The 19,745-nt window shown below is 30.8% G+C and overlaps 2 protein-coding genes across 4 annotated transcripts in view; both read left to right on the top strand.

The window, feature by feature from the left end:
- cno (canoe) overlaps positions 1–18,534 on the top strand; it is a 188,322-nt gene extending 169,788 nt beyond the window's left edge. The window contains exons 11-22 of one of the 3 annotated variants that reach the window (XM_065508390.1): positions 46–106; positions 161–296; positions 924–1,121; positions 1,610–2,075; positions 2,222–2,746; positions 2,814–3,061; positions 4,085–4,203; positions 10,666–10,815; positions 10,917–11,064; positions 14,552–16,988; positions 17,100–17,221; positions 17,292–18,534. In XM_065508390.1, the coding sequence (XP_065364462.1) occupies positions 46–106; positions 161–296; positions 924–1,121; positions 1,610–2,075; positions 2,222–2,746; positions 2,814–3,061; positions 4,085–4,203; positions 10,666–10,815; positions 10,917–11,064; positions 14,552–16,988; positions 17,100–17,221; positions 17,292–17,481 (4,800 nt within the window). In that variant the 3' untranslated portion in view covers positions 17,482–18,534. Of the gene's footprint in view, positions 1–45; positions 297–923; positions 1,122–1,609; positions 2,076–2,221; positions 2,747–2,813; positions 3,062–4,084; positions 4,204–10,665; positions 10,816–10,916; positions 11,065–14,551; positions 16,989–17,099; positions 17,222–17,291 lie in introns of all 3 variants that reach the window. The other 2 variants (XM_065508382.1, XM_065508398.1) reach the window with 2 other exon arrangements.
- Positions 4,284–8,011, top strand: LOC135948844 (ras guanine nucleotide exchange factor Q-like). Its single transcript, XM_065498299.1, has 2 exons — positions 4,284–4,335; positions 5,454–8,011. The coding sequence occupies exons 1-2, from the start codon at positions 4,284–4,286 to the stop codon at positions 8,009–8,011; spliced, it is 2,610 nt and encodes an 869-aa protein (XP_065354371.1).
- Positions 18,535–19,745: the final 1,211 nt, after the last annotated feature.

Below are 19,745 nucleotides of genomic sequence, written 5' to 3'. Positions count from 1 at the left end.
GCATCTTTATTTCAATTTTATATGTTTATTCTTTTTAATTCCCAGACCCATAAAAGTGAATACGATCCCCATAACAGCAATCCGGCGGAGCATACAGAAATTGATGGTAAATTACGTTCAAATGGTTCAGAACATAATAATCATACCAGTGCAACATTAGGTGGCAATTTCACAAGCGGTAGTGGTGGTGGAGCCGCTGGCAATGCTGCAGATACACAAAGTTTAGAAGGTAATCTGGAGAATGAAACAAAATCAATATCCAGTTTAAAATCGGCAGGTTCAAATAGTCAAGAAAGGTAAATATTGCATTTATTTGTAAAAAATACACATTTACCCCCAGTAACACGAAGGCTGGTTAAGTGTTAACTATAGTTATATAATAGTTATACTGACAGTTTTCATACAAAAATAATTTTAAACGACAGTATAACTATTAGTTAAGGCATAACCAGGCTTTGTGTTAATGGGGGGTTACTAAAGTTAATAAAGTTTTATAAAATACATTTTGTAAGAAAATGTTGTTTTAATAAACTTTTGGTAAATCTTAAGTAAATGTTTTAGAATAATATGTTTAAATTGTTTTAATAATTTCTAAATTTCTCTTTTTTTCTTAAAGAAAAAAATCTCAATTGCAGCTTCTTCTACTTTACACACAACACTTTAAAAAAATACTATTTAAATCCCAATTAAACAAATATAAAACAAACTCACTTTTTCGTTTGTAAATTGTCGCTAATTATTTTATTAAATCATTTCATTGTCAAGTTATTTTGAAGTTTTAATAATTTTTCTTAAGTTTTTTATTATTATATTGTGTGTTGTCTTGTAAAATTTTAGTCCTTTTTGTAAATAAAATGCTTTATGAAAAAATTCATTCAGTTTTGAAATTTATTGATATTTTACTTTTTATTTGTTTACTTTAGATCTCCCAAAATGCCTTCATCATCGACCTCAGCAGCTGCCCATATCGAACCGCAGGGTCAAGAACCAATTCTCCCCGCAGTTTTAGAATTTCCTGAAACACATCAGGAATTATTTCTAAGACATATTATAAGTGAATTGGATGTAAATGCGCCACATTTTAAATTAGCTCCTGTATATTCATTATATTTATGTGCCAGGTAAAAATTTATACAATTATACTTTCGTTTTATATTTCTAAGATTAATCTTGAGCATGTTTTGATTTTATTATTATTATTTGTTGTTTTAATTGCAACACTTGCAGAAAATTTTAAAGCTTTTGCTGCTTAAATGTTGTATAAATTAATAAATATCAATCCCGCTAGTTTCGATAGAAATTGGCGAACAACTGTATTTTACCCTAATTAACTATTTAGGTTAAACAGATCTATCTATTGATCTATATACTTAAAAGTCAAATCTAAAAACCTCTATTTTTGTAGTTACATTTAGGATCTTAAATATTGACTACATAAATCAAATGATTAAAGCCAAATTTATAATATTTATAGGCCTAGAATTTTGAGATAAATATTGATCATAAACCAACATACGATAAAAGCTAAAAATGAAATTTTTACATCCACATCCCCAGCTTAACATTTTTGTAAACATCTTTGTACTAATAATTTAATTTCTCCTTTCAGATACCGTGCTTCAACACACTACCGTCCAGAGCTCCAGCCCACAGAGCGTGCTCACAAACTAACCATATTCTTACATCATGTTGCTAACCTTATTTACAACGTTGTTCAAGAACAATATTCAGATCCACGTATCTTGGCCTTTTGGATGGCTAATTCATCAGAGTTCTTACACTTCCTGAAATCCGATCGTCACATCAGTGCATTCTCGGTGCAAGCCCAAGAAGTGTTGGCGGAAAGTGTACAGACAGCTTTTCGTAATTTAGTAAATTGTTTTAGAGTGGAACTATCACAAACATTGAATCAGTTCCTGTCGGAAACCATAGATCATGATTCGGCCGCTGGTTTAGTGTTAACAGTGCTGGGTTCGGCCATGGCATTGCTGAGAAGATGTCGCGTTAATGCTGCCTTAACCATACAATTATTTTCGCAATTATTTCATTATATTAATGTGATTTGTTTTAATACGGTGAGCAAGAAATGTTTGTGATCGATTTTGAGTTTTATTTGTTTATTATTTTGTTGGAGTTACTGCTATTTCGATATCAAAAGTTATCGTTAATTCGCTTAAAATTTTAATATAATCATATTTTAACATATTTGTTTACCCTCTAGATTGTGGCCAACTCCCATATGTGCACCGCCGAATGGGGCAAAGTTATGACCGAACGTTTACAGCTCTTAGAACTTTGGGCCGAACGCCAGGGTTTAGAATTAGCAGCCGATTGTCATCTGGCTAAAATTAATCAATGTGCCCAATTTCTGCAGGCACCCAAAACATCCGTTGAGGAAATCCAACAATTGGCTTGCTCTTGTTTCCGTTTGAACTCTTTGCAAATGGCTGCTTTACTACAACAAGAGAAAATTCCCCGAAATCTGGTGGATACCGCCATACGTATGGCTGAGTCGGTGGCCGACGAACTAACACGAGCCGATGGCCGTGAAGTACGCTTAGAAGAATCACCTGAATTACACTTAGCTTTGCTATTACCCGATGATGGTTTCAGTTGCGATGTAGTGCGTGGTATACCTTCGGGTTTGGTTGATTTCATTAATCCTTTGCAGCAACAAGGCATGTGCCGTTTGGCTGCCCAACCCACTTCGATTGGTCTGTGGACGGTTTATATGCATCAGTTTAATGTGAGTTATAGAAATTATTTCAAAGAGTTTTTTTTATTATTAAAAATGTAATTTATTTTTGTTTTAGACCCGTTCTTCGAGTTCTATGTCTAATAAACTTCCTCAACCCGAAGTACAAGTTATTAAATTACATAAAAATTCCAATGGCATGGGTTTATCCATAGTGGCAGCTAAAGGCGCTGGCCAAGAACGTTTGGGTATTTATATAAAAAGTGTAGTGCCGGGTGGTGCTGCCGATGCTGATGGCCGTTTACAGGCTGGTGATCAGCTATTGCGTGTTGATGGTCAAAGCTTGATAGGCATAACACAAGAAAGGTTTGTTATTTTTATTAATTGGGGAGAATCCATGTCAAGCTGTAAAATCTTTCACATCTATTACATATTGCAAGAATTCCAAATCGGCCGACAAATGACTGAGTTATTAGCTAAAAACCCAGCAAAAATAATTGTTCGACAAAATAATTTGATTTTCAATCTTTATCGGCCCACAAATGGATGAGTTATAAGTAAAGTTTTTCTATTCCCGCACTTTTTCATTTCCCGGAATCCCGGGAATTCAATTTTCCCGGGAATTCAATTTTTCTTCCTTCGTTAGATTGAAATTAATTCGCAAATTATTATTTTTTTAATTTTCATTTGTCAATGTTTTGCTTATTAAATCCATAGTGGCAGTAAAGATGTTAATTAAAATTTGAAGAACACCCAATAATATTAAACAAAATTCATTTCCACGGTTTTATTCCATAAATTTTCGTTTTACTCTTTGTGAAAAAATAAAATATAATTCCACCTTCGATCGGAATAGAATTCTGTGACATTCACGGAAAATTTTCCGGGATTTCGGGATTGAAAATTTTGCCGGGAATTCCCGTGAAAAACTCTAGTTATAAGTAAAAACCGCTAAAAAAAATGTTTCACCAAAATAATTTTTTTCAACAAAAATGATTTTCAATCTTTGGTGTATATAAGATTCCGCTCAACCGAAAATAGCTATCTTACTTGCTTTTTTATACATGATTAATTTCATAAGTTAGTTTTGAACTGTAGCCCTTATGAAATTAATCATGTATAAAAAAGCCCTTTGAATATAATAAATGTAGACCAATTTGACTGAGCTTGAACTTTTTATCATGATATAATAAAACATCCAGAAATTTGATATTGAAATTAAGGGAAATTGAATAATTTGGAAAAAATTTTAGACCTCTTATTTTAAGAGACAATTTTCGATTTATCAAGAGGACAAATAATGGTTTTCTTTATGGTTTAACATGGATTTTGATGTTTATTTTAAAATGACTGTGATGTTAATTATTTTTTATATTGTTAAATTTTTAGGGCTGCCGATTATTTGGTACGCACAGGACCTGTTGTTACCTTGGAAGTAGCCAAACAAGGAGCAATCTATCATGGCTTGGCAACTTTATTGCAACAACCCAGTCCTGTTATACAACGTGGTATGTAAATTATTACACTGAAACTATTTTATATTTTAAAAATTTTAATTTAAACAAAGGAGTCAAAAGAATAGGTTGAAATGAGTGGTAGTGAACTGGAAATTGAAAAAGACTTTCCTAATGATGTAATAAGTTCTAGCCACTCTATTGTGGTTCCCATTCCAAATCAGGCTGGACAAAATTCGAAATAATTGTGTCTTCAGAATAAAGCGAAATATATTTGTTTTACAATAGCTAACAACATGCTGTCATACAACGTAAATAGTATTTTAATACGTCGTTTTGTTTTAGCACATAGAAATTCATACTTCAAATCTTATAATAGACATTGAAATCAGCTTTTATTAAATGTATATTTTACTTTATTGGTTCCCACTTTCGTCCTGTTTCGGTCTTTTAAAGTTGGGTCTTTAAAAAATTTAAAAAAAAAAATTAATATTCTATAGCTTGCCAACAACAAAGACTGTCTAATAACTATGTTTATATCTTGAGGCATCTTATAGAGAATGTGTCTCCTAAAAAGCGTATCCCACCTTGTCCATTCTTTTATTTTATTTCAAATTTTAATGGAAACTATGTAGATAATTTTATACACAATTTCTCTGTAGACAACAATATTTTGATAAATCTTCAATTTTAATCTTGTGTTTAGAGATTTTGTCAGTAAAAAGATATATTTTTTTAAATTTAGAGACCCCAAATCTATATAAAAAAGCTACTAAATACTTTTGTCTAGCTAGATTTGAATTTGGAACCAAAAAGAGTGCACTCTGCTAATCTATATATTTAAAATTAAACCGTGACTTGATCACCAAGGATCAAATGTCACTACATTTAACAGGTGCATTTTATTGGAAGTTTAATCTTTAATTGCTAGTTTAAATTATTATTTAGGAATCTAAAAAAAATGTATTATTGATTTCATAAAACAAAATATACTGTTCTGTTGAATTCTGCAAATATATTTTGTAAAATAAATTTTCTTTTGACTCCTTTTAAATTTTACTTAATTCTACTTACATTTATGACACTAGACATCTATTTAATTTACACTTACACTTAGATACAACGTCATTAATTAGACACGTATTTATTTAGATTTAAAAGTAACCATTAATGCTAATTAGTTAAACTAAATATAAAATTTATCATACTCCCTTCCTACATGCTGCCATTAATTAATTAAAACTTAAACTAAAATTAATATAAAAATAACAATAATTTTTAAACTAATAAATACTACCCAAAAGATGACAGAAACACACTACAATTTCCACAGAATCATCATCAGCAACAACGAAGACATAGTTCTCACAATACAAATAGTCGTTATTATAATTCCATATCCGATGATAGTTTAAATCGTAGTCGTCGTCAGTCGTATGCTGGCATTTATCCAACATCTTCCTCACCACCAATACGAAGATTATCGGCTTCATCTCTGCTCGAAGAAAGGTGTCTAATGGGATATCAAATACCTATAGATCCTAGATATCGTGATACCCGACCTATAGCCCGATCGGCCAGTAGTTTGTACAACATGAGTAAAGAGGTATCGCTGAGCACGCATAATTTGACAAATCCCCAAGGTGGTGGCATGATGTTTCAAACAGCAATGCCGGAAATATCTATACAGCAGCACGAACAACCGGTCGAACAGCAGTTTGGCCCTTTAAGACAACGTGCCCGCAGTGCGAGTAATGCTAATATAACAAATACACCACCACCCTCGATTTATATAGAAGAGTATATGGAGCCGGGTGAACAATCGAGTGCTAATAAAACAAATTCCCAAGAATCATTTACAAATTTTGTGTACACTGAAGTTCATCAACCGCTCAATGAAGAGGGCATTGCCTCTGTTTCAAATACCGAAGAAATACCCTTTATCGATGATGGTTCTCCCACAGAAGAGGAGAAACCCTATGTACCCTTAGAACCATTTCAACAGCTCAATCGCGGTATTATAGGCAACAAAAAACCGCTGAACTTAAATACCCAACGTAAAACTGTTAGTTTTGATCTGGAAGATATTGCCAGCAAAGAGTCTACAGTGGAAATTTTAACAAATCGTAAATTTCATACTCATGACGCTTTAAGTAAATATTGTTCAAACACCTCCTCCTCCTCCAATCACAATTCGAATGAATCTTTAAAACAGGACTCAAATTCTTCACTAGATAAACAAGGCAAAATGTCATTGATACAGAAAATAAGACGAGAATTAAATTCCTATCGTTCCACCTCAAGCAATGATGCTAACACTGCGGCGGAAGCAGATTCGGGAGGTAGTAATTCAAATTCACAGCGTTCCTCCTCGGAGTCCATAGAAAGAATGCCTTTGTTGACGCAACGTTTTAGGGAAGTTACTCTAAAACCCAGACGAGAACTAAATAGTATAAGATCAACCTCTGGTGGTGGAATTACTGCAGGACAGCAGGCTTTTAAATACCAGCAACAGCAAAACAGGTTTTTTAATCATACACAAATTAACCGTGATTTTAGCAAGCAGCTGCCGCCGCCACAACCACCGCAAATGCACCATCATTCTATTGTAAAAACACAAAATGTAAATATCTTTTCAAAACTTAATAACGAACGTAAACAAAGTTTAAATCCAACTCAAACTGAATATGTTCCTATTAGCTTACAAAAACCCAAATCCTTATCGCAAAATAATCTCTTAAGTTCCGATTGTTCTGACGAAATGCCAGAATTTTCAAAAACTTGGGGTGAAGGGAAAGTCAAAGAAATGGCTGATTTTTTTGCCAAAAATAAAGATTTCAAATTACAGCCATTTCAAAATCAAAAAATACTCAGTAAATCCACTTCTGATTTAATGGAAAGCAAAAAGTCGGGTCCTAAAAAACCTCTACTAACTGAACCAGAACAAACGGATATTTTGAAACAATTAAAAGAATGGAGTATTTTTGGTTTGGAGGGTAGAGATTTTGATATCAAATTGAAAATCTCACAAGAAGAACAACCACAACAATCATCTAATACTGAAACCCAACAACGAATTAGTTTTAATGCAAATTTAATCAATAATAATAATAATTGTAGCAACATTAATAACAATGATACTGATAATTACCTTAAACAATGTACAAATTCTGTAATTGAAACTTCCTCAACACCTTGTAAATTGTCTTTAAGCACTAAATTAAATGTTAACTGTGATCCCTGTCCATGTTTTGAAACTAAAAACTGTTGTAGCGTGGAAACCTGCACACTCCTTAAACAACAGCCAGAACCTTATCAACATAAAACAACTTGTATAAAAACCAATAATTGTTGTAAATGTCATCTCCACAAGTCCTCTTCTACCTGCACCACTTCCTCCTCCACCTGTAATCATATACAACAGCAATCATCAGCTCCTAAGGCAGCCAAAACCCTTCAACGTTGTGGTACCTTAAAATTAAGTTCAAAAACTAAAACTGTACGCAGTATAAAACGTAAGCAGCAGCAGCTGCAGCAAAATAATCAACAACATTGCCCGGAAGAGAATACTTACAAACCCTTCAATTCACCCCTGCCCAGTTGTAAATTATTATTATCTTTAGCCTCTAGTGATTCTCTGACTACAACATCGTCGACTACATCAAATTCAACGAATTTGTGTTCTTCAACTTGTCCTCATTGTTGTTTGGAATTCGAAAATCATAATGATTATAATGATGTAATTAAGGATAATGATACTGATGACGATATAATTGATGATGATGGTGATATTATCGATGATGATGATATTGATGAGGATAAACATTTTCATCACAATCTTGATCCAAATGAAACAAGTTGATGTTGCTCGAATAACTAAGAGGTTGTTTTTTTGAAAAATGCTTGTAGCTTTTTGTATTTAACTGCTTTTTAGTGTAATTTTTGTTCCATCGATGTTGTACTTTTTTTTAAAGAAAATTTTATTGTTTATTATTATTTTTGGTAGTTCTGAATGTTGTTATTTTATAATTTTTTAAAAATTAATTTTGTAATTCTTTTGTCCCAGCAAAATTTTCAGAATTTATTCTAAAATAAATAGTTCTAGAACGAATGTAATCAGTAGCACTTCAGATTCTTTTGTGTTAGTCTTGGAACTAGTTGATGTCTCAACTACTTCTGGAACCATGGAACGCTATTGTAACTTGAATAAAATTTTTACGTAAAGAAAATGAATCATCAAGGAATTGGATAAATTTATTGGGAATGTTGGTAATAATTAGAGTTTTTCTTTTCCCGCACTTTTTCATTTCTCGGGAAATCGGTATTCATTTTGAAATTTCCCGCGATCACGGGATTTCCCGTCTAAAGCATATTATTCAATTTTAAGAATGTAGACTTCGTTAAAAATCTAAAAAATGTATTTGGTTTTAAAAGGTAATTGGATACTAATAAAAAAAATCCAATACAAATTTATTATAAAGAGATAAACTGACTCGATTTCTAATGTTGGTTATACACACACCTGTCCATTTGTCATTTGTATCGGAATGGCTTCAATTTCCATTAGATTTTGTTCTACCTTCGTTAGATTCCAATTAATTGAGGAGCCGCAGAACAAAAGCTACTTTTTCGAATTTTTTAACAAATTGATTTTTTGGTATTTTTATAATATTTGGATTTAAGTTTTGAAATTTTCAAAAAAGTACCTTTTGTTCTTCTCAATTATGTTAATTCGCAAAAAATAAATATTTTGTTTTAATTTTGAATTGGCAATGTTTTGCTTATTAAATCAAAAATTATGTAAAGATGTTAATTAAAACGTGAAGAAAACCAAAAATTTTCGTTTTATTTTTTGTGAAAAACCAAAATACTAAAATAATTCTACTTTCGATCGGAATAGAATTAAAGTTATTGGTCAATTTGGTTTAAATTTTGTCTCTTGTATGAATATTCTGCATTTGTTTTGGAGATTTAAGCATCTTTCAGAGAAAGTCAAGTTCAAAAAACATCACATAAAACAAAGGAAAATAATTCCCGGGAATTCTCGGACAATTTACCGGGATTTCGGGAAAATTTTGCGCAATTCTCAGGATATCTCGTCCCGGGAATTCCGGAATTCCCGTGCGTTCTGCGGTAATATTTGGGAAACGAATATTTGTCCAAAATTTTTCTGGAACGGACGCTGAATGAATTTAAAAATATTTTAACCTCATTATCGGTAAATTGATTAATTGAAACAATAAAAGGTCACATCTGCTTATTCAGGCACTTATGAAAGAAATAGTTCTAAAACTGTTCCTAAGAATGTGTGTTTGCTTCATAAAGCTTCCCTATAACTAGTTCTGAGGATGATAATTTCAATCAAAAATCATTAATTAATGAATCGGTTCCAGAACCGTTCTAAATAACGTGTGTGTCTCCGGAAAGTTTCTTTATATCCAGTTCTGGAGGTGACAATTTTGTACAATAATCATTGATCCTAAGGCCCAATTACTCCATTTTCAATTGTAGTTCAGAAGATTCTAATTGTATTTGAGAAATTTCCATTTATATTTCCGAATTTTCTAATTGAATTTCAGCAATTTCCAAATATATTTCAAAGTTTTCTAATTCAATTTCAGAAACTTCCAATTATATTTCAGAATTTTCTAATTGAATTTCAGTATATTTCAATTATATTTGAGAAACTTCCATTTGCATTTCAGAAAATGAAAATTTCTGAAATATAAATAGAAATTTCTGAAAATCAATTGAAAAATTCTGAAATACAATTAGAAATTTTTGAAATACAAATGGAATCATCTGAAATTTAATGGGAATATTCTGAAATACAATTAGAAAATTCTGAAATATAAATGGAAATTTCTGAAATTTAATTAGAAGTTTCTGAAATACAATCTGAAACTTCTGAAATACAATTTGAAATGGTGTAGAAGGAGTACTGACAATATACATGCGTTATTGAACTAATACATTGTTTCCGGAGTTGTTGTCAATGTTTAAGTATTTCGAAACTATGGTTTCGATTCTAAATGAAATGATTTAGAATTGCAATCTATTTAGAATATAAATTCGCATATTTTCTTTATATATCGAGTTACTGAAAAAATTGCTTTCAAATAATTTTTATTTAATTTATTTTTTTTTTCAATAACCTAGCCTATTGTCCATAATTTTACTTGTATTCATTTACTTAAATATATTTTATTTAATTATTTTAACCACCTTATTTGTAATTATATATTTTTTATAATTTATTTTATAACTGTTATACAATATTTATAACAAAATTATTAACTTTCTACACACATTTTACTTTAATAACAAATATTGGATTTTTCCATTTTTTTCATATTCTTCACATGCAATTCACCTTAAAAAATATAACCAACACCTTGCGCCTAAATTATCACTCAACAAAATAAAATCAACATCTAAAACGAAAAACCAAAATCAATATTCCATGCTTTATTTAAAAAAATAAAAAAAAAATCGAAACAAAAACCTATAAAACAGGTAATCGTCGCATGTCTGAACGTGATCTAACACGCATGGGAACTGATAGTAATAAAAGTATGAGTGGTGGTCCTCTATTAACAAATAATCATTTACCCAATAGTAAATCTGTACCAGCACTACATCATCATACAGGCAGTGGTACTATTTGTAAGTTTTTTTTTATTATTAGAAACTAAATACAGTTTATATATTTTGAGTTTTTGTTTTGTGTAATACTTTACTAATTAAAATATTTTTAAAATTTCCAGCCATGGCCAATTCAAAATCACGCAGTACCCACAGTTTGGCCAATACGAATCCAAATTTAAATAGCAATAATAACAACGAACAGGGTTTCTATCAAAATTTAAGTATTTATCGCAATCAAAATCAATCACAGCCCATCTTAAGTGAAAGGTAAGAAAGAATAATATGATAAATTGAAGTTTATAAAAATATATGTATATAATATAGCCAAATTAATAATGCATTAATATGTATATACCAATACTATGATTAAGATTTCGATTTAAAACAAAATTGAAGACTAATTTTAAAATCGATTCAATCACTAAAATTAAAGTTAATAAATGCTTAATATTAACCTTAAAATCTAATGAAAACAAATTGAAAGCATACATTTTATCAAAAATAAAAATATCGAAAACGTTAAATATTATAATTGATTAATTTAAAACTAAATACTGTATGATTCGAACATATTCAAATTAGGGGTCCTAATTCCTCGGACTTTTTTCTTTCCCGGGAGGAAATTAAAAAATCGGTTCATTCCCGGGAATTCCCGTTGTACAATGTTGGTCCAGCCTTTATACGGGTTTCTAATTTAATAGTGGCATTTTATCGGTATTATCACAGTCGTAGTTTTAATCAGTATAAAATCAATAAATTCTTAAGAATTTCGACTACGTAAAATCTATAAAACATGCGTAGTTAGATAAATTTTTCATATCTGATTGTAGATAAACATATTTGAACCCCTATTATTTTATTATTTTCTCTAAATATGAATAATATTCATTGAATATCCCTAAAAGTTGTAATTTTAGGCATCTTAATAATTCCTCTACCAACATAAACTTTATATTAGATTCATTCTTAATAACCAAATGTTTCTGCTGTGGCTTGAGTTGAGTAAACAAAGTTTGGTTATTTCAACTATCTGTTGCTGGAACCGAAAAAATCTATGGATATAATAGAATGATTCAATTAGCAACAAATTTGGCCATCGAAACGAATCTGAAAATTTTAACTTTTAGAAGAAAACTTATGAAGAAATTCCCGAAAATTCCCGACAAAAATTTCCCAAAAATTAAAAATATTTCCGGGAAATTTTTCCCGAGTAGGAAACCTAATACGATATATTGTATAAATTTCAAATATAATAAAACATTTCAAATCTAATGAGCCCTAGTATTGGTATATTCTTATAACTAAATTTAAAAATAAATCTAAAAAACATCTTTTAACTTTTAACATCTTGTAGTGTTTACAGTTCATTTGTTTTTTGTATTTTTTTAGTCTAAAAATCAGAATTCATTTATTAAATTTTCTAATTTTTTATTCTATTCCTTTTTTTAAACTTTTCTTTTAAAAATACTTCTGCTTACATTCGGTTTAGGATTATAATACATTTAAAAAAATTACTTTATGGTTTTATTCCCATTAAAAAAGAAGTACAAGTTTTAGAAATGACTAACGTAAGTGATTCATGTGATTCGTTGTTATATTTTGTTATTGTATCTAACATCACCATTTTTTTTTTCAATTCTTTTTTTTGTTTTCATTTTACAACAATTGATACTTTAAACACTACAATTTGCACAATTGATACAAATTACACTGTTTTAATAGCAAATTAAATTATTAAATTATATTTACATGAAAGATATAGAATATGTGGAAATAGTTACCCCGTACTCATTAAAAAATTTAAATTTAAACTGATTTTTTACACTTTTAAAAAACAAAAACAAGAAAAAAATTAAAAAAAACTTGTTTTTTGTGGAATTTTGTTCAAGTTTTTGTTGTGTAGAAGAAGTGTAAAAATATCAGAGTGTAATTCACCATTTTTTTGAAATGAATAAAGCTGAATTCACCCATGAGTTTCAGAAACATTTTTTGTTCGGAACAATTTTTTTTATATGTAGTTTGACATTCTATTTTTGAGAGAGACTTCAAACTACATATAAAAAAAAAATTGTTCCGAACAAAAAATGTTTCAGAAACTCATGAGTGAATTCAGCTTAACTTTAATGTTTTAAAGCAAAATTTGGTTTTAAAACGTTGGTTAAATTTAATAGAATTTAGAATATAAAAGATATTTTGTAATTTTACTGTTTAATTTCGGAATTATAATAAGTAATTTGAAGGATCTAGGCTGAGTTTCTTCTTTTTATAGATCGATTGTTTAGTTATGCGCTCTTCATTACGAAATAATCGTAATTTAATTTTATAAGACTGAAATTAATGCCGAAGACTGCTCAATTTCTGTATAAGTCTTGCAATACAATATCAAGTGGTTGACAATATAATGGAAACTTTTCCAAATATTTAATAGTTCAAAATCCATAAAAAATTCTTATGAAATTTATTTTTAGTATTTTGTTAATAACGGGTGTTTTTTTTTGACGTATAAGTAGAACTTCCGATAAGGATAACTGTAAAACTAGCTGTCATACTACTGAAGTATGTTTGACTTTTTTGTCAGTATACTTTGGCAAATCACCAAGCAAAGACTTACACCAGAACAACGTTTACGAATCGTGGAAATTTATTTCAAAACTTCACGCTCTGTTCGTCAAACATATAATCGTCAAATCACCTTCAGTTATGAGTCTCTTGAGAATCCATGACATCCCGACATCCCGGCCCATTTGTCTTTAAATCCGAAACCGGTGCCAATATTACCATGAATGCCGAGCGATACAAAAGATTCTTGATTTTTTTATTAATCAAATTAAACAGTATTCAGTAGATTTCAATTTTTTTAAAACGTTGCTCAAATGATGGATATCATTTGTTTTTTATTAGTGCTTGACATTGAAACAATTAAATAATCAATCGTCTCTTTTGAAATATTTTGCCATTCTCTTATAAGCGCATTTGATAAAGCTTCTCTATAAATTGGTATAATTTTGAGTCCGCATTTTACGATCTACAATTTCCTTTAGGTTTTCTATGGAATTGAGGTCTGGTCCTCATTTAGAGTTTATTTTTAATGTTATTAATACAATTCAGTTTGGTTTTTTTGCTTATTGCACGAACTGCTTTTGTTGGATTTGTGTCTTCCTAAAAGACTCATGCAGTCGATAGCTGTTTAATTTCGGACTCATTAACAAAGATTCACAGTTCGTCAAAATATAGGAGGATCGCGCTTGAGATTTTCAAAAATCTTAGAACCAATAAAGGCGATCTTCTCTTTATTGAGCGAATGTAAAGTTTGAAGCCCTTTTCATTACGGAAAAGTCAGATTTTTATGAATGCAAATGAAACTTATGCTCAATTTTCCTTAAAGATCTTATAATGATATATATTTTCAATATGCTAAATTCCCAATATAATTATTGATTAATTCACTTTTGTTGAGTTAATACACTTCAAAAATCATACAAAATGTCATCTAAGGGAAATGGCTTCGATTTTATTATACTAGGATAGCTTATATTGTTTATGAAATCTTATATGTATATATAAGATTTCATAAACAATATAATTTCTTAAAGTCTTTATAAACCTTTTAGCTTTTTTAGCCTGTTTTTTTAACTAGGAGTTAGAAATCTGTGCATTATATTGACACTGATAAATACATGTTAAAGATAAACAAATATTTTTAATTAAATCTTATTATTTCCATTTCAAAAAATATAATTTCGTTCCTTTTCAGACCACCCATGCCATCACATTCCGCAATGAGCGCATACAATGGAAATTCCCAACAAAATTTACAAAATCCAATTCTCTCGCCAATAAATGGTACAAACCAAGCAACAAACCTAAACCAACAACAGCCACCTTACCAGCAGCAGCAACAGCAACAACATACCCAACATTCATTAATGACAGCACCACATACATCTAATATGCCACCAAGTCGTCCACAATCGGCATACTATCAGCATCAAGCAACACCAGCAACGACCACCACACAACATCAACACTTAAATGCCCATCAACAATCACAACAATTTCCACAACATGGTCAAGCCTTCAGTGCTAGCACAACGAATTTAAGTGGCATGCAACAACAACAGCAATTGCAGCAACAGCTGCAACACATGACACCGCAACAACAGCAACAGTATCAGCAGCAACAACAAAGTTTAACTTTGGGCAATCGTTCGAAGAGCACCCAAAATTTCCAACGTGACATGCAGACCCAACAAAGTTTGCGCATACAACAAATGATGGCCCCATCAATGCCCAACATCAGTAACATGTATCAACAACAACAGCAGCAGCAGCAACAACAACAGCAACACAATACATCGTTGCAGCAACATAGTATGACAATGCCGTCTAGCATAGCAGCTAGTCAAAGCATGCAGAATGTTTCCTCAATGGCGGATGAAAGCAGATATTCTCAAACGGCCAATAATTCATTAATGGAGCCGAATGGTTATCAACAGCAATCGCCTGCTGGAGCCCAGACACTAAGAAGAAACATGCGTGCTGAATATATACAGCAACAGGCAGCTGCAGCGGGAGGTATGGAAAGTGCCCAGCATTCTCCAAACTTTATGCAACAACAGCAGCAGCAGGGTAATTTCATGAACCTGCCACCTAAACCGGGAATGCAACAACACCAACAGCAGCAACAGTTGACGCCGCCCAAACAGCAACAACAGTTGCCACCTACCGCTCCCAAACCTTTGCAACAAAACAGATTATCCCTCCAACAGCAGCAACAACAGGCTTATAACAATTCTAATATGTACCAGCAGCAACCAACCCAACAACCCGGTGAGGATAAACCTCCCCTACCACCCACTACCACACATCCTCTATACAAGGCCACCCAACAGATTACACCCGGCATGAATTATGTGGCCAGCACTATAGATCCACCTAAGGGAGGTTATATGCCAGTGGCGGCTTCTGCTTTGCAACAGCATAAAAACATGCATGGCGGTAATCCATGGGAAAGGGAAGAACGCGAAAAAGACCTGGAAATGCGTAGAGAACACATACGCCATTGGCGTGAACAACAAATCAATGATTTGTCTTCTTTAGCTCAAAGATCACCGCAACAAGATGAACAATTAAAAACTCTTATACTCGAAAGAGATTTCGAAAGAAGAGCCCAAGAAATGGAAGAGCAAGAAGATGAAAGTGAGACTTCCTATGAGAAGGAGAATGTACAGGAAGTATTCCGCTTAAATCAGCAACAAAATGTCGTACAGACACCAGTGACAAACTTTAGACAAACCGAAATAAAATTGGCCTCGGTCATGGACAGTCAACGTTCTCAAATTAATAATAATTCCAACGAAACATCACCTTTAAATTCGAACAGAAATTCAGCCGCGGAACCTGTACTACCACCCGCACCCATACAACCAACTCCGGCCACTGCTACCACTACTATTGTGACCACAAACAGCAACACCTCTACCATACAACCGAAATCCATATTGAAAAATAATCGTTATGATGGTTCAAATACCGCCCCATCATCACCCTCTAAATCACAAAAATCTACTTCATTTGCTGATGATAAACACTTACAAACAGAACATCCCATCTCATCGTTGGCTCGTGACCTCAACCATCTATCAATGTCCAACGCCACATTAAACTCAAACACTACATCGTCGAATTCATACGACAACAATATGAATTCGGAAAATTCACCCTTAGCTGGCTCAGCGGCCGTGCCACCACCTCCACCACCAGAACGCAACAGTTCTTACTTGATTATGTCCCAACAAAAGCTGCGCAATTCTTCCATTGGTCTTCTCAAGACAGCCACCATCAATTCGGCCGATCTACAAAAGAAATCCTCCGCCTCGAGTATTCTCATGAACAACAATAATAATAATATACAAAATAATTTATTAAACATGAATACGGCGAGTGCATCTCTACAATCATCACCTTCATCTTCCACCATGGATATGTTTAATGCGGCAGCGTCCGCCACACACAGTAATAGTGCCAGTCCATCGTCGTCGATGATGTTGTTGCGTGACAATAAACGTGTCTCATTTCATGATGAGGAAAACAATTATGTTGCTAGTGCCTTCAATAATATGGAATACAATGTAACGATGGAACAGCATATGGCACCGACCGACTTGAATACCATAAGAGAGGATACAAATGTAAGTATATGGATTGTTTTGTTTTAGATGATTTAGATGATGACAATTTTAAGAGATTTATACAGAATTTAATCGTTAAAAAATTAATCTCATTTAATTTTTCTTCTCTAGTTCCTATCTCAAACCATAGATGCCTCCATGTTGCCATCAATGCCTTCAACTCCCGATACTGCAGCTTGGAATAATACAGTACAATCAACGCCCGGTGTAATAGGAGCTCAAGAAGTTTACAGGTAAATTTATTTTATAAAATGCTGAAACAAAAACCAATTTTAATAAAATTTTGTTGTATGTGTCCTGCAGAGATCCTCGTACAAGACGTTTGGCGGAAAAACAACAACAGCAACAACAACGCAGCACTGATGCGGTACCCGAAAAATTGTCATTTAAAGAGAAAATGAAAATGTTTGCCTTAGAATCCGGCGAAGATAATACTCCTAAAGATAAACTAAAAATATCCAGGGCACAAAGAGACATTGATGCAGTGCATTAAATAAAACACCATACAACACATTTTAAACTATTAAACAAAAAACCACAAAAATAATTAATTTTAAACAAATTTAATTAATTAATTAACACTTATAAAAAAATATTAAAAATGAAAAAGAATTAAACATAGTTTCCAACTTAAATTTGAACATTTAAAAGAAGTTATAAAAAAAACTTTTAACGAATTTGCTTAAATAAGGCAATAATTATTAACTAACTTTTATTTTATTTTTTATTTTTTTTAATTATTATTTTATATAAATAAATAAATAATAATTTTTATTTTGTTTTTTAAATATTATTTTTAAATAAGTCTTTAAACGAAAGTGTATAGAAAAACTGAGTTATAAACATTAATTTTAAACTAAACCAACAAAAGAAAAAAAAAACATTAAACAAATAAGCTTAAAATTATAATTTGAAGTTCTATACTTTATTTAATTTTATTTTTTTTATTAATTATTATGATTATTTTTAGTGAAGTATTTCATTTTCTTTATTCTTCATGAATTACCAACAAACTCTTTTTATTTTCACATAAAAACATTATAATTTTTAAGTTTATAAATAGTTTTGTAAATCATTGATTTCTTAAATATTTAAATTTAAATACCACTTAAAACAAAAGCAAAATATTTATGTAAAAATTTAAAAATGAAACAAAAAAAAAACTTGAAATTAAATTAAACAAAACCTTAAAATATAATCACAAATGAATTGTATTCTTATTATACTTTGATAAATACAAGAAATTAATACGAAAATCTTAATGATGCGAAAGTTTAACTAATTATAACAAAATGGTCCAATATTTATTACCTAAAAGTTTACAACAAAAAAAACTAAATAACACACAATACTTTAATATTAAAAGAAAATTAATTATAAATTTTATATAAATTTATGTGATCTTTTTTCGTTTTTTATATATATTTTTTGTTTGTTTTATTATGGCTTTAAATTTCCCTTATCCTTATATGAAAACATTTTTGAAAAAATGTTTTCATTAAAAAAAATATATTATATAAATAAAATTTAGCATTCCATTATTAAATTTATTTGTTTGTTTTTTCTTTTCTTTTAATTAGCCTCTGAAAAAAATGCTACCTTACAGAAATATATATAGAGAGGAAACTCTGCAGTCAAAGACCTAACTCAGTTGTCAAAAACCTAAGTGGTGAGAATGTTTTAGTTTGTGAAAACAAAAACAAGTTTTTTCTAGTTTCCGCTCTATGTGTAGTTCTCTATGAATGTTACTTACTAATCCAATTGATTGATTTTTAATTGCGTAATTTAAAATGTTGTTCAAATGGGAAACAAATTATTTGAATAAATTTTACATTCTTTAAGCTTCAAAATCTTGTGAAATCGCAACAAATTTTGGATGTGTGGGAATATAATAAAGCCATTAGATGCCTGCCTAATCCTGTCAATTTTTACAACCAAATATTTTTCTCTGATGAAAATTCAAAAATTATTAAGATAAAAAGACAATTAAACTAATGTATTACACAAATACTCAATAATTAATATAGATTCCTATAATCGTGTGAGAGATCTGGTGGGAATTTGGTTATAGAAATTCGTGGATTTTTTTCACAATAAACATTTTTACAGAATTTTTTGTCAATTATTTTTTAATCCTGATTTTTCAAATAAAATTCAAAAATTATTAAGATAAAAAGACAATTAAAATAATGTATTACACAAATACTCAATAATTAATATAGATTCCTATAATCGTGTGAGAGATCTGGTGGGAATTTGGTTATAGAAATTCGTGGATTTTTTCACAATAAACATTTTTACAGAATTTTTTGTCAATTATTTTTCAATCCTGATTTTTCAATAAAAATATTTTTCTTTAACGAAAATATAAGCAAAATCTTTCAAAAATGAACTATGAGAAAAGAATATTCAGGGGGGCTAATTCTCGCATTCGCAATCGAAATAAATATGGAACGCTTATTAGCGTTCGAGTAAAAACTCGTTCTTTATCGAGCACAATCATTATAATTTTATTTACAATATATTCGATATCGAATAAGAGAATTCCAAAACTAAAAAAACTCGAACGTTCCAATAAGTATTCGTTCGTATACGAATGCGAGAATTAGCCCCCAGGCCTGTCACACAATGGTTTCAATTCCGATGTTCCTATAAATTTTGTTTTAGTTTCTTCAGATTCCGTTTGATTTTGTTAATACGCAAAAGAGTTCATAATCCTGGGGGCTAATTCTTGCATTCATATACGAGCGAATACTT

Source organism: Calliphora vicina, chromosome 1 (assembly GCF_958450345.1).
Source record: "Calliphora vicina chromosome 1, idCalVici1.1, whole genome shotgun sequence".
Lineage (NCBI taxonomy): Eukaryota > Metazoa > Arthropoda > Insecta > Diptera > Calliphoridae > Calliphora > Calliphora vicina.
The sequence above is the reverse complement of the archived record's forward strand: the minus strand, read 5'-3'. Positions and strand labels throughout refer to the sequence as shown.